This window comes from Pseudoliparis swirei, chromosome 3 (genome assembly GCF_029220125.1).
Source record: "Pseudoliparis swirei isolate HS2019 ecotype Mariana Trench chromosome 3, NWPU_hadal_v1, whole genome shotgun sequence".
Lineage (NCBI taxonomy): Eukaryota > Metazoa > Chordata > Actinopteri > Perciformes > Liparidae > Pseudoliparis > Pseudoliparis swirei.
In genome coordinates, this window is record NC_079390.1 from 2,239,104 (window position 1) to 2,255,541 (window position 16,438).

Sequence of the window (16,438 nt, forward strand, 5' to 3'; positions counted from 1 at the left end):
TGTCACATTGAGACGAGACGTGTATCACGTTGATCCACTGTGAGCCTTTTTTAATTTTTTTAAATTTTCTAAGAGTTAGATTGAATTTATAAGGAAGCATAAAGAGTTATAAAGAGCTCCGGAGACTGTGCGATGCACAGAAATACACAAATATAACACAGTTATTCAGGCAGTGGTCATAAGATGACATCATAGGGTTGAAAAAAAGAGTTGTGAATTAATAGAAATGCTTATTTTACTCTTTTTTTTTTTTTTTTAAGAGTTAGATTGAATTTATAATGAAGCATAAAGAGTTATAAAGAGCTCCAGAGAGTGTGCGATGCACAGAAATACACAAATATAACACAGTTATTCAGGCAGTGGTCATAAGATGACTTCACAGGGCCTCCACCAAGCTGAAAAAAAGAGTTGTGAATTAATGGAAATGCTTATTTTACTCTTTTTTACTTTTTTTAAGAGTTAGATTGAATTTATAAGGAACCATAAAGACTTTTAAAGAGCTCCAGAGAGTGTGCGATGCACAGAAATACACAAATATAACGCAGTTATACAGGCAGTGGTCATAAGATGACATCATAGGGTTGAAAAAAAGAGTTGTGAATTAATGGAAATGCTTATTTTAATCATCAAACATTTTTTAACTGTCCCCTGGTGGTGAGCTTGAAATCGACGCTGTACTTCCGAAGGGGAGACTCGGTGGTGTGAGTGTGCGTGTGTGTGTGTGTTGTAGGTGAAGGGCCGGCTCAAAGTGCAGCTCCGGGGACGTCTCGTGTCCGCGCGGTTAGAACAACACCTGCCGCTCTCCGGTTGTCATTCATACGTTAAACGACCCGTCGGGCGCCGATGACACGTTTCAGGAATCGTTAATCGGCGCCGTTCCCGCCGTACGGCGAGAGGTGGAGCGGAAAAGAGAGAAAAAAAAGAAAGAAAAAAGGTTGTGGAAGAATCTTGGCTCGACTTGTCAAACTGCCTCGGCGCTCGTCGGCGGCCGCTATAAAGGCAAATCAATTACATTCTGAAGTGTGTGTGTGTGTGTGTGTGTGTGTGTGTGTGTTTTCAGCGCCTCACCTTACCTGTTAATTCGCTCGGCCACGTTATTGGACGGAACCGCTTGACTTTCGTAACGAGAGCCGCGGCGGCGCTCTGAATTACCACCCTCCGATTCAATCAGCCAACGCACCGTCGCCGGGGCCCCGAGACGGATATCGAGTTACCCGAAAGAATAACTTTGAATTACGCCGATCGGAGATCATCAGCTGCGGGATTTTAGGCACACACAAAAAAAAAAAAAGTGTCGACTGATCGCGGCGAAGGTGTCGCTCGTAAATTGGGGAGCGGCGCGTCTCTCCGGCGAACGAACACACCTCGAACGCATCGCCTGTCAGAACAAACACGTCGCTCGATTACCGCCTGGAAAGAAAGAACAGAAAAAACAAAACCTCCCCGGCGCTCGCCACACACACTTCCTACCTCGTGTTTACTAAATCACATTAGATGGCCGCGTCCGAGACCGTGCTATTAAAGTGTGATTCCCCCGGTGGTTTATATGCTAATGCGCTCGGGCTAAATGGATCATTGAAATTAATAATTACAGCGTTGGACGGGGCGACGCAGATTTCAAACAAACTCATAAATGACTATTAATTAGACGTAACACAAAACACGGGATAAGGGCACATCTGCATCGGATGTATGCACACGCACGGACGCACAATGGCCTCCCGGCGGCCCTTTTGTCTCCGGATTTTTAAACCTATCGAGAGCCTCGAATATATATAAATATATGTGTGTGTGTGTGTCTGTGTGTGTGTGTGTGGTGTAAGCACCTATTTGCATATTTCAGGATGTATATTATTCACGTGGCGCTCCTTTCGTAATAAGCACGCCGCCTCTCTTATGTCTGTCCTCCCCATCCCCCATCTTCTTCACATTTTACCCCCCCCCCTCCTCCCCCCCCCCCCTCTTGATGAACTGATGTCCGATTCGATTGCAGCGTATATTTTTTCCCGTGAGCTTGTCACCATCTGATTAACCTGAAGTCTGGCTGCCGGAGTTACAATCCTCGTCTCCCCGTCTTTCGTCTTGTTCTCCCTCTCTCTCTCTCTCTCTCTATCTCCCCCTCCCTCTCTCTCTCTCCACCCCTCCCCAGTCTTTGTTGTGGCGGCGGCAGCAGAGCATGCATTGCATCGGCGGGGCTGAAGCATTGTGTCTGATTTCCAGCAGACAAACTGACCTCTGGGGGATTTATTGACAGCAAACTCCACAGAGGCAGACACAGAGCTGGGAGCATGGAGAGGCAGTGGGAGGGAGGGAGGGAGGGAAGGGAGGAAGGAAAGGAAAGGAAAGGAAAGGGGAGGGAGGGGGGGGCAGACAGAGAGACAGACAGATGGAAGAAAGGACGACGAGAGAGTTCAAACGTGACGAAACAGGAAGCAGGTAGAGAGATCTCAACGTGGGGTAGAAACGAAAACACACACGCCCCGGGTTTTGGGGGGGGGGGGGGAGGCGGGGAGGCGGGGTTAATTTAAGAAGGAAAAAGATGTGGTGTGTTTTTCTTTTTTTTATTCTTTTCTTTTTTTGGAGGGGGGGGCGGGGCGGTGGAGCGTTTTTTTGGTGAAGTGAAAGAAAATGGCTGCCTCCTACAAGGATCTAATTAATTTTGAAGGATCATCAGCCCCTTTAGTCCAAGGCAGGGTACAGGAGGGGGGGAGGGAGGGGAGGAGGGAGAGGGGGGGGGGGGGGCAGACCCCTGGGCTGATTAGAATTCACTGCAGGTAGGCGCTGGCTGCTGCTCACCCACTGTGTCACGGCTAAAATGGAATCAGTGTGGTGAGCGGCGGTCCTGGAGCAACGTGAAGCCGGCTGCTGCTTCTTCTTCTCCTCCTTTTTTTGTTGTTGCCTGCGTTCACCTCGCTTTACCCCCCCCCCCCCCTCCACCTCCCTCCCTCCCCGGGGCAGGTGGGATATTTACATGTCTGGGGTGGCGGAGGAGGAAACATACATGTTTGCATGGGTCTAGAAGAAAAAAAAGAGCCCGAGGCCCCGGAGCGTATACAGTTAAATACAAACGATACACCGTTGAGATAAAAAAATTAAAAAAAGAAGAAGAATTAAAAAAGAAGAAAAAAATGTCTAATATTTGCCACGGTTATGGATCGGAGCATCTTGGCTCCCCGTTGTGTGCGCGGCTCTAAAGACCTGATATTATTGTTGGTTTTCACTTTGACTAAGTACATTGTGAATTATTCCCGTGGCAGCAGTTGAGGTCGAGGCAAAAAAGGGTTACACCTATCCTCACGGCCGCCGTGGTTATAGGTATGAGAACGAGGCTTATGGGGCGAGGGGGGGGGGGGGGGGGTCAAGCTCGTATTAAAAGGTCTGTAATAAACGGCTGTGCGGTCGGAGTTATACGTGTGCAGATAGAAAAAAGTTTAGTTTTGAGATTTGAAGGGTTAATATCTCGTTTCTGTCCTGACCAAGAGGGAAGAACTACCCAGTGTGTGTGTGTGTGTGTGTGTGTGTGTGTGCCAAAGAATGATCCGCCTCAGTATCGAGTGATCGCCCTCCGCTGCGAGACACGCCATTACTTGTCTATATCTAATCAGCAGATTTGTGAGTTGACGAGGACTTCTCACGTCTCGCTGCCTTGCTCGTGGACTCAAACCCGCCGGTGAACACACACACACACACACACACACACACACACACATCCAGGCTTTTGCTCTTTAACCCCTCCACTCTGGGTTTTTTCTGGACTCCATTGTAAAAACCTACTGGAGGCCTAATCTCTATTACCTTGGGGAAAAAAGGTCACTTACTGAAAATCACACGGGCCGATTTCACCTCGAAAGCATTGGAGGTGTGTGTGTGTGTGTGTGTGTGTGTGTTTGTGTGTTTGTGTGTGTGTGTGTGTTCTCTGAAAGTATATTTTGTACGTTTTCTAACGTACCGGTCTCGTCCAATCCGAGGCCCGGGCTGCGTTCACACTGTTGTTGCTGGCATTCCTTAGAGAGAGAGAGGGAGAGAGGGAGAAAGAGAGGGAGAGAGCACTTGATGTTCGTGTTGTAGCTGCACGAAAAAACATTTTCTTATACTTTGTTTCCAAAAAAAATATGCGAGAGCGTCGGATCGCGATCCAAATTCCCGACGAACGATAAATATTCCCACACACCCGACGCACGAGAGTAATTTCAACATACCTTTATTTAAAATATAATATTTGAAGGCCCTTTTGAGAGAGAATGTAATGGGCTTCTTTTTCGTCTTCTTCTTTTCTCATTGGCTTTAATGCATTTTCTCCAGCTGGCCTGAACCCTAATGCGGTCGGTTTCGTCTCCAATTTTGAGATGAAACCCTTTGCATGATATTGTGTGTGTGTGTGTGTACAGTAGAATCGTGTGAGTCCGTCACATGCTCAACGTTGAATGCCTGTCTTGTGTTTTTCAATGAAAGCCTTGTGTTAGTGGAGTTGAGACTTTTTTTTCTTCTTCTCTTTCTTCCATTATTACAACTTGTAACGTCTGCTGCGTCTCGTTTAATTAGTTTGATATGAAAAATGAAATAGAGACAGAACAATGTCCACACACACACACAAATATACACACACACACACTCTTTCTTTTTCTTTGTGAGACCTTTTCGAAAAGAAATATTCGATCTGGTTGAATTTTGGGGAAAAGGGAATTTACCGTTTCTCTTCTTCAACATTTGAGGTGTGGTTGTTGTTTTTTTAATCCATTTTTTTAATCCATTTTTTTTATCGCCCAGCGGCACAAATAACGCCAGAGAAGAACTGGCTCTTCGACCAATATGATTTCCATCCACGGTAATTTTTTTTTTTTAGTAATCGGTGGTCTTGTGCACACAGGAACGTCCATTCATCTGGCTTTGAGAAGAAAAAAAACAGGGGAAAAAAACTCTTCACACATCTGTTGCAGCGTGTCGGTGGAAGATATTCGCTGCTACCGTGGCTCTCCCGCTTCATTAAAGGGAGTGGCAAATATCGGCGAGGCAGTATGTGGCATTAAGATTTTGTCTTTGTCTTTTCTTTCTCTCTCTCTTCTTCTTCTCCACCCCTCTCCAAAAAAAAAATGTTTAAAAAAACCCCACCGTGGTGGCAGAGCAACACATGATTCGGACAGAACGCACCGACAGCCTCGCCTGAGCAACCCGCCGCCGGCCTCCGATCCGCCGCCGCCACCAGCAAAACCTAAGCTTGACCCGCACTTCATCACCAGCCACACCAAACGTCATCTAACTGTGAGTACCGGGCGCTCACGCCTCGCGACCTTCAGGTGTTGAATCAGAAAGATCTTGGCGCCAAGTATTCCTGCTGGTTTCCAGCTATTTTTGCCCTGTTTCATGAGCAAAATTCGCTTTAATTTGGATAAATATATCGAATAATATATGTTTTTATTGCTACCGCCACTGTTCAATTTATGTTCCAAATTCCAAAGCACACGCCACATGTTTCAGTTTCTCCTCCCCGTGACTCCAGTAGATAAGCCATGTGTTGGTTGTGATGCCTTTTTCATGAAAATATAATTTCAGTCGTGTAAAAATTAATTTACACATTCTTGGACACGCGATCAAAATGAGGACGTTTATCTTTTCGAGAAGATGGCCGTGTTTAATAACCCAGTCAAATAAGGTCAACCCGCTTTTTAAAAATTAAATTACACTCAGGCGTGTTTACGTGCGAGAGAAATTTAATTCTACAGCAATTATGGAAACCCCTCAATTTGCATAATTCTGACACTTTCTATCGCTCTAATTTATACGACGGTTTTTCATTTCTTTACTCGTCTAACCGGTGAAGGAAGAAGCATCTCGAGGTAATCTCACACACTGATCAGCCGGGTCACGTCTAGTGTGTTCCTGGGATAGTTAGGAAGCGCCATCACAGAGAACACATGGCCGACAAAAGAGGCCTCTCGGCGGCTGAGCCCAGTGCACCACCTAGTGGCGGAGGAGCGAACTGCAGGACGACTCGGAGAGAGAGAGAGAAACTTGTCGTACGGGAACCATCTTAACTGTCTTTCAACTTGCAACTGAGATGTTGAAACTGAGCCTGGAGTGATTAGCATTACCATATCAGTATAATTATTAATAATAATAACAATAATATTTAATTTACATAGCGCTTTTTAAAGACAATTTTACATGTTACATTCATCCACCGTAGACACAGCCACGGGGAGCAGAAGTTTCATCTTTATTTACTCTTAACCCGTAACATATATGCGAATATTTACACATCTGAACAACAGCTCACATGTGTTCTCTTTATTTTAACACCGACATTATTCAAATAGCCTTTGTGGTTGCAGAGCTCCGCCCTTCTTAGTTTGGGTATGTCAATTCGAGCAGAAAGAGGTTAAGCGTCTTGCTCAAGGACACGTGGAGTAGGGCGGGGATTGAACCGCCAACCTCCTGATTGAAAGACGCACCTGCTGACCATTGTATTAATATTTCTCTTCACATATTGAATTGATGGCAGCGCTGCGACGCATTCGCTTACAACGACGCTGACTGCGGGTCGGCAGGTCCGTCTTTCAATCGGGGGGTCGGAGGTTCGATCCCCGCCCTAGTCCACGTGTCCTTGAGCAAGACGCTTGACCCTGAGCGTCTCCCTGTCGCTGCGTCTACGGCGTGTGAATGCAACATGAGCGTGAGTCTCTCTGCATAACAGCGTCAGCTCAGTATAATATGACTGCGTGTGTATCTTCAATCACACGGTTGCGTGACTCCTTTGTGTCTCAGTAACTCTGGAACCAATAATGTAAACATGACGTCGTCATAATATAGAAACTCCTTCCCTTCATGAGCAAATCTTCTTTTTTGAATGATCTTAAAGTCTCTAAGTCTTCCGCCGGAGACTAAAAACACATCTTCTCCGCCTACATCTGGATTAAAGCACAGATTAGCACTTCAGTGGCTCTCATGCTACTTTTTGTACTTTGATTTTTCTTAACCCTCCTGTTGCCTTCGGGTCAATTTGACCCCATTCAATGTTTAACCTGTTACCTTTATATTTACTGACATTAATTACCCTCGGGGTCAATTTGACCCCAGCAATTAAAACATCCAGAAAATTATTAGAATTAATATTGTTTCCCAAGTTTAAGTGTGAGGTACTTTATGTTTGTTTGTTAACTACCTAAATAGCCCTTTAAATATATTAAAAAGTTGATATTTCTTATATGTTTGACACAGTGAAAAACAGCCTGAGGTCAAATTGACCCCAAAGAACACCGATGCGTACAAGTTGTGTTCAGGACATTAAAAACATATCATCATGTGAATTTTATGTTTTCCCAGTTGTCCCCAATAAATTAGGAAAATTCATGAAATATGAAGCAAAAAAAAAAATGTTAATCATTTTTTTTAAGAGACGTCAAACATTGAACGGGGTCAAATTGAACCGAAAGGTAACAGGAGGGTTAAAGAAATGTTACTTCCTGTATTCTCGAGTTTGTTCTCTTGCTTGAGTTCCACTTGTTGTGAGTCTCTCTGGATAAAAGCGTCCGCTGAACGTCTCGTTGTCGCCCCCCCCCCCGCCTGCAGGTGACATCCGTTGCAAGGGGATGACCGAGCGCATTCATAACATCAATCTCCACAACTTCAGCAACTCTGTCCTCGAGACCCTCAATGAGCAGCGCAACCGCGGGCACTTCTGTGACGTGACCGTTCGGATCCATGGAAGCATGCTGCGGGCTCACCGGTGCGTGCTGGCTGCTGGAAGCCCCTTCTTCCAGGACAAGCTGCTGCTGGGCTACAGCGACATCGAGATCCCCTCCGTGGTCTCGGTGCAGTCCGTCCAGAAGCTGATCGACTTCATGTACAGCGGGATCCTGCGGGTGTCTCAGTCAGAGGCCCTGCAGATCCTGACCGCCGCCAGCATCCTGCAGATCAAGACCGTCATCGACGAGTGCACGCGCATCGTGTCCCAGAACGTGGGCGGCTTCCCCGGCGTCCCGGGGGACTCCGGTCAGGAGACGCCCCGCGGCACGCCGGAGTCCGGCACCTCCGGGCCCAGCAGCGACGCCGAGTCGGGTTATATGCAAGCGACGTCGCAGGGCGCGGCGGACCGCGCCTACACCTCGCTGTACTCCTACCCGGGCCTCGCGCTGCAGAACGGCGGCGCCGCCCCCCCCCGCGAGCGGCCCCTGTACATTAGCGCCATGTCCGCCGCCTACGACCCCGCCCTCGGCACTCAGGAGGTCCCGCAGTCTCAGGATCCGCCCTGGATGAACCGCATCCAGGAGAGGTCCCAGCAGGCCGACCGCTTCGTCTCCGCGGCCGAGACCACCCACTGCCGCAAGCAGCCGCGGCCGGTGCGCATCCACACGGGCGGCGTGCACATCAAGCAGGAGGCGGAGGACGAGCACGGCTGCTACGACAACCTGGGCGACTGCCGGGAGGATGGCGACCGCCGCCACGAGGGCGCCGAGAGCGAGTCCAAGGTGGAGAGCTTCGACTCGGGGGTGAGCTCCTCCATCAGCACCGAGCCGGACGCCATGGAGCAGCAGCCGTACATGGCGGGCTTCGGCCGCGGCGACGGCGGTGGAGGCGGAGGCGGCGGCGGCGGCGGCGGTGGCGGCGGCGGAGGCGGAGACCCGGTGCACATCGAGGTCAACGATTCGTCCCCGGAGCAAGAGCAAGACCCGGAGGACGGGGACATGTCCCACAGCACTAGCGACAGCGGCGTGATGCACACCCTGCCAAACTCCGTCATGTCCCTGTCGAGCGGCGGCGTCCCGCACTACATGCACCAGGCGGAATCGCACACCAGCAATCTGAGGATGCCGCAGCTCACCGTGACCAGCAATTCCCAAGTGATGGGCGGCGGCGGCGACGGCGGCGGCGGGGGCGTGAGCACCTTCCTGCCCACGCTGTTCCCCTCGCAGTCCAACAGAGACAAGTCTTTCATTTACCTTCCCGGCCAGCCGCAGCCGCAGTTCGTCAACGTGCCGCCGGCCGCGATGACGGCGTTCCCCAACGCCATGGCGGTGCAGCAGCAGTCGCCGTCGCAGCAGCAGCAGCAGCAGGTCATCGAGGGGCTCGGCCCAGGCGAGAAGAAACCCTACGAGTGCAGCATGTGCACTAAAACCTTTACTGCCAAACAGAACTACGTCAAACACATGTTTGTCCACACCGGTGAGTCACAACGTCACATTTAAAGTCTTTTTAAAAGTTTTTTTTTTTTACATCAATCACGTTATTATCTGGAGTCGATGCTAGTGGCAGAAATACATATTTGTATAAGTTATTTTTATTCATCATAATACATACAAATATTAGACAAAAGGGGGTGAAACAGTCGAGCATTAAAAATATAATATAATATTATCACAACACAGGGTTTGTGGTTTGAGTATATATATATTATAGAATATATATATTATATATTATATATATATATATTATATATATAGTATAGTATATATAATATATACAATATATAATATATAATATATCTAGTATATATATATGTATATATATATAATATATAGTATATATATATTATATATAGTATATAAATATTATATATATATATGTTATATATATATACATATACATATATATTATATATACATAGTATATATATATTATATATTATATATATAGTATAGTATATATATTATAGTATATATATAATATATACATATATATATATATCTTAAAGGTGCCCAAAGACACTTTTCATGTTACATTTACGGGGAGCAACTCAGGGTGAAATACTTTGCTCAAGGACACATGGAGTAGGCCGGGGATTGAACCTCCGACCCCCCGATTGAAAGACGGATCTGCCGACCCGCAGTCAGCGTCGTTCTAAGCGAATGCGTCGCAGCGCTGCCATCAATTCAATATGTGAAGAGAAATATTAATACAATGGTCAGCAGGTGTGTCTTTCAATCAGGAGGTTGGCGGTTCAATCCCCGCCCTACTCCATGTGTCCTTGAGCAAGACACTCAACCGTGACTTGCTCCTGCTCACCACTGACACGCAGGATATGAAGACAATGAATAGATTGGTACATTAAACACGTTTAGTATACGTGTTTTTATACTGGAAAAGTATCAAAACACTTATTTGACATTCTCGAGGTTGCGTCGTGTTCGTCGCGTTCTTCTGAAATATGAGACGTTAAGATTGCTCGTCGCTACGCTGACGGCCTTTATCAATCACAGAGCGTATCAATCACAGAGCGTATCAATCAACCACCGACAGGAAGAATTAGACGTCGTGTAATTACAAAAATGTCCTCCTCAAATAGCCGTTATTATTCATGAGGAGGCGTCCCGTGTCCAGAGAGAACATTTAAAACTGAACCCCGACGATGTATTGAGGGAGCCGATCGATCGGGAACTCGATCAATGACGGATTATTACCGTTACGTATGATTAAAAAACAAACGGGGTGTTAGCGTGATGCTGATGTAGCGTTGATGTCCACATTAGATCAACATACATGTGCAATTTACGATTTTAGTAATACATTTTTAAAAAGCGGAAAAATAAGTATTTTTGCAAATAATATTCTTATTAATATATATTAATATTATATTTCACAAAACTCTCTCACTGCATATATTACAGTAGAATAATATAAATATTATTTTTGCAAATAATATTCGTATTAATATATATTAATATATTTAACAAACCTCTCCCATTACAGTATAATAATAAGAATATTATTCTTGCAAATAATATTCTTATTAATATATATTAATATTATATTTAACAAACCTCTCCCATTACAGTATAATAATAAGAATATTATTTTTGCAAATAATATTCTTATTAATGTATAATATTATATTTAACAAATCTCTCCCATTACAGTATAATAATAAGAATATTATTTTTGCAAATAATATTATTATTAATATATAATATTATATTTAACAAACCTCTCCCATTACAGTATAATAATAATAATATTATTTTTGCAAATAATATTCTTATTAATATATATTAATATTATATTCAACAAACCTCTCCCATTACAGTAGAATGATAACTCCTAAAAATATAGATGTCTACAATAAAAAAGCTAAAAGACACATGAATGCATAAAGTGCAGCGCGGGTAAAATAAGTAATTGTATTGCAAATATAATCTAAAAGTATAGAAGTTATACCTGTTATATGTTATATAACTGATCTAAAGTGATAATAATAAAACATTAACTTTATTAAATCAAACCTCCACATGACACTGAGGCTTCAGTAACTTCGGGTATTAATTTACTTTTCTTGGTGAAGTTTTAGTTTCTTTCTGTTTGTTTTACACATTTATTAATACTTTAATATTTCACAGACAAGAAAGTCTTAATTATGTAAACGTGTCTCGTCTACGAGCATCAATTATTTGGTTCGGGGATCGTGGAGGAATTAAAAATTAGCGTGTGTGTTTTTTAAATTCCTCCTTCGTAGTTTCTCTTTTTACTTCATAAGAAATAAAGACACAGAGTGATGATCCCTGAGGGGCGTTCAGGGTCACATGTTCTCCCGTATTTAGTAAACCTGATCCTCAAAACGTCTCTAATTCTTCTCCTCCTCCTCCTTCTGCTCTTCTTCTTTTCCTCCACCTCCTTCTTCTTCTTCTCCCCCTTCCTCCTCCTTCTTTTCTTCTTCTTTTCCTCCTTCTCCTTCTTCTCCTCCTCCTTCTTCTCCTTCTCCCCCTTCTCTTTTTATATTCTTCTCCTCATCCTCCTCCTCCTTCTTCTTCTTCTCCCCCTTCTTCTCTTCTTCTTCTTCTCCTCATCCTTCTCCTCCCCCTTCCTCCACCTACCCCTTCCTCCTCCTCACTCTTTCCTCCTCCTCCTCCCCTTTCCTCCTCCTCCTCCTCCTCCTTCCTCCTCCCCCTTCCTCCACCTCCCCCTTCCTCCTCCTCACTCCTTCCTCCTCCTCCTCCTCCCCCTTCCTCCTCCTCACTCCTCTTCCTTTCCTCCTCCTCATCATTCCTCCTCCTCACTCCTCTTTCTTCCTTTCCTCCTCCTCCTCCCCCTTCCCCCTCCTCCTCCCCCTTCCTCCTCCTCCTCCTTCCTCCTCCTCACTCCTCTTTCTTCCTTTCCTCCTCCTCCTCCTCCTCCTCCTTCCTCCTCCTCACTCCTCTTTCTTCCTTTCCTCCTCCTCCTCCTCCTCCTCCTCCTCCTCCCCTTCCTCCTCCTCACTCCTTCCTCCTCCTCCTCCCCCTTCCTCCTCCTCACTCCTCTTCCTTTCCTCCTCCTCCTCCTTCCTCCTCCTCACTGCTCTTTCTTCCCTTCCTCCTCCTCCTCCCCTCCCCCTCCTCCTCCCCCTTCCTCCTCCTCCTCCTCCCCCTCCCCCCTCCAGGTGAGAAGCCTCACCAGTGCAGCATCTGCTGGCGCTCGTTCTCCCTGAAGGACTACCTGATCAAGCACATGGTGACGCACACGGGCGTGCGAGCGTACCAGTGCAGCATCTGCAACAAGCGCTTCACGCAGAAGAGCTCGCTGAACGTCCACATGCGGCTGCACCGTGGAGAGAAGTCCTACGAGTGCTACATCTGCAAGAAGAAGTTCTCCCACAAGACCCTGCTGGAGAGGCACATGGCGCTGCACAACACGGGCGGCGGAGGAGGCGGCGGCAGCGGCGCCATCACGGGGCTGTCGGGCAGCGCGGCGGGCACCCCGGGCCTCGTCTCCGTCTCCATCCCGATGGCGATGGCCGTCCCCGAGCCCGGAGCCGGAGCGGCGGTGGCCCTCGCCATGCCGGTGGCCCTCGCCATGCCGGTGGGCGTGGGCGGCGGCGGCATCGTCGTCGTCGGAGGAGGAGGAGGCGGGGTCCTAACGGGAGTGGGCGTGGCCACGGAGGCGAGCTGCCAGGAAGGGACCACCTACGTGTGCTCCGTCTGCCCCGCCAAGTTCGACCAAATGGAGCACTTCAATGACCACATGCGAATGCATGTCTCCGACGGATAAGTACCAACAGAGAAACTTCTTTCAGAAAGAATGACAAATAAAATGGCACTAGATTTTTTTTTTTTTCCCTTTACTTTGAGGTATGAAGAGTAATGAGTAGAGACACTGGCACATTAAGTTCCCCCCCCCCAAAAAATATTTTTTTCTTTTTTTTCCGGTTTCTTTCTTTTTTTCTGTTATTCTAAAAAGAAGAAAAAAAGATGGTGGCCTTAAGGCTTTAGTAGTTTGATATTGATCTACTGGATGGATCCTAACTACAGGCCTCTAAATGTATGCTTTCCTAAAATATTGATTTACGTGTTGAACACTACCGAAAGGCCTACGAAAGAAACACATACACACAAACACACCGTTAGTGTAGATATGAATGAATATACATATATGTTTGTGTATGTCCTTTTGTCTGTGTGTGTGTGTGTGTGTGTGTGTGTCTACGTGTGTGTGTGTGTGTGTGTGTATGTACATTGCCATGAAATATTAATCGTGGCAGTTGTGAACCCATACTGACCAGTTTGGAAACTAGAGATGTCCGAGCTTACTGTGGTATAATTTACAACAACAACAATAACAAAAACGAAAAAAATCACCTGGGGTCGGGGCTACATATTCCCTCTAAAAAGAAAATACAAGAAATACTGACGGTCACAATATTGCCTTCTGTAAAAAAAAAAAGTAAAAAAAGGAGAGTAGTTAATTTGACACTGGGTTTTATTTACTCCTTTATTGTTATTAAGGGATTATAAACGCAGCTGTTGTCAAGGTACCAATTTCAATCATTTTGAACCGAAATGTAAACAAATATTTCTCATATGTTTTTGTAATTGTCGTCCATGCATTTTGACGGATATTACGTTTTTACCAAATGGGGGGGGGGGGGGGGGGGGGGTTGACGAGACAGTATTTGAGCAACAAAAAAAAGTTTTATTTTGATTTTTTCCCCCCTGAAGTTTGGAGTTTATCTCATTTGCATACACTGCCACTAAAATAAGACTGTTAAGGCGAGTAGACCTCTTCCATTTCAAAAAACACGAGAACAATAGAAAAGATTCTTTTTTGCTGATGGGTTTATTTATTTTTATTGTTTTATTGTTGTGTGTTTTTAAGCCTTTCACATTCACACAGTTATGGCAGGTATATGCGATCTAAACTCCCTCCTTCATACAGTATATTTGCTGCTCCTCCTCAACTTGCACCTGACTGTTATGGGAAATTCAAATTGTCACTTTAATTATTCTTATTGATTAGCCCACGTGATAATTGGATTATACGATTATTTTTTTAGGGGGCGGGGTTTAAGGCTCATCGTTGATTGGAACAGTGTTAAAAGAGGGAGGGATTTAAATTTGTATTAATCAGGGGAAAAAAGCAATGTCATCCTGACCCTGAACCCCCCGTTTAACCCCTTCATGACTATTTCAAAGCAAGCGGGAGATGATTGCGTAATAACTCTTGATGTATTTATCGGCTCCACTCAAAGTTATGAAAATTAAATGCAAAAACAAGTAGCTCCTTTTTTGAAAAAAATCACACTGTTTTGTTATATACCACAAGTTGCAGATGGACTTCTAGACAATATAGTAAACATTCCAGATTTTTCAACAACAAAAAAACCTTCAAAAAAAAAACTACACAGCATGTACAGAATGGATTTAGGAAGCCAGTGTGCAAAAGTTGTCATCCAATGCATCGCGTCACATACGGTTCATTTCTAATATTTGAATAGTTTTGTATTGCTTTTTATTCAAAATAGGACACACACACACACACAGTGACACACACATGCAACCGCCTGCAACTGCAATCTGGAGGATTTGCTCATTGACGTGAGCGAATGCTTTCGTAGTTGTATTTTTTTTTTTTTTAAAGAGAGAGAGAGAAGAATAACAAACTTTGTACGGCGGCGTCTTAAAAAGAACCGGCTGTAGATTTAAAAAATCAAAAAGTGCTACTTTGCACATTTCTTTCTTAAAATGCCTGTGCTTAATATTTAATCCGTTTTTTTTTCTCCTTCCTTAAATGTATTTATGATTTTCTTTCTATTCAATTTCAAAGGAAAAAAACTAAAACATTTTTTTTTGTATTCTTCGATAAGTGGACTGCGTTATTTTCTTGCATATGTGTTGCACTGCTTAAACCAATAAGTGCACTACTGTTAACAGAGATATTATAGTTTTAGAAAAGAGGATTGTTTTCTTTTTTTAAATCTAACATTTGGTTGTAATAGAATAGCTTTCAATTTATTCATTCAGTAATTCAGTGGTTTCTTGGCTTTCGTTATCGCTTGCAGTTTCCTAAAAGTATACCCTTGTGCCGTGTTAATGCAAGCATTTATTTTTTATTTAAATATGTACCATAACGTGTGCTCATCTATGTGTTAACCTTCTTTTTTTATTCATTCTTTTTACGGAGATTTAATTCTCCCTGTAACAGTTAATCGCATCTCTTTAGAAACAAACAGCGTTTTCCAAGCCAAACAACAGGAATAATAATAATAATAAAACGCAACTCCCGTCCGACTCCGTTGTCGGAGGTAATGATAATAATAATAATAACTATTGTATTATTAATAGTAATACGCTGAAAAAAATGTGTGTGTGTGTAACATAAACGATATGAACAACTTTCTGTGGGGTTTTTTAAAGGTGTGGGAGGGGCTTCTTTGATATCCGTCAGTCGGTCGTGTCCCTTCCTTAGTGTGTGTGTGTGTGTGTGTGTGTGTGTGTGGGTGTCTGTGTGGTATTTTTAGCCTAATCAAACTGTTAATAAGTGGAATATCTGAACTGTAGGGCTTCCTTTTTGCAATATGCAGCGCAGGTACTATGAGAGGCAGCACCGGTGACATTTTGTTCTGATATTTGACGGAGAAAAAAAAGAGAAAAGAAAAAGCCTCGTTGTACTTCGTCGTGACAGTTTTAAAGAAGTTATATCGAAGCTTTTATTTTGAAATTTCATATAATTGCTACTAGATTATTATTATTTTTTAAATCCCTGTGGACGTGAGACCTGGAGAGATTTAGTATCTCCAAAAAAAAAACAAGCGTCAAAGTAGCACATTATATAACAATTGATTAGGCCCCGCCTCCATATACGCACTAAATGGTATGGTTCCTGTCTGCAGCTGTCGTTGCCACCAGGATGGCGATATTGCTGCATATCTAGTGCTATATATTTGTCTCCATGCCTTAAACAGACAATGCACTAAATATAAATAAATGTAATTAAACTGCCCGAGATCTATTTTCCACCAGTACGCCGCCGCCGCCACGTGGCGCCCGGCTAACGCGCGTCTGTTCAGCACCGAGTGAAACACTGCCAAGCTAAAACATCATCACTTCTCTTTTTTGAAAAGGCAGAGACATGAATTTAAGTGTTTCCGTGTAAACGTGTATGTGTGTGTTCAGTAATCTAGCATTCCTTCACGGCACCGACATTGTTTGAAATCTTTTTTATTTTACATATTTTGTGTAAACACATATATCAAAATGCA

At 44.4% G+C, this 16,438-nt stretch overlaps 1 protein-coding gene across 2 annotated transcripts in view; it reads left to right on the plus strand.

Annotated features, from left to right (window-relative positions):
- Positions 1-15,572, plus strand: part of zbtb20 (zinc finger and BTB domain containing 20) — a 28,239-nt gene extending 12,667 nt beyond the window's left edge. The window contains exons 2-4 of one of the 2 annotated variants that reach the window (XM_056411464.1): positions 5,121-5,259; positions 7,567-9,159; positions 12,344-15,572. In XM_056411464.1, the coding sequence (XP_056267439.1) occupies positions 7,587-9,159; positions 12,344-12,951 (2,181 nt within the window). In that variant the 5' untranslated portion in view covers positions 5,121-5,259; positions 7,567-7,586 and the 3' untranslated portion in view covers positions 12,952-15,572. Of the gene's footprint in view, positions 1-5,011; positions 5,260-7,566; positions 9,160-12,343 lie in introns of those variants that run through there. The other variant, XM_056411465.1, reaches the window with a different exon arrangement.
- Positions 15,573-16,438: the final 866 nt, after the last annotated feature.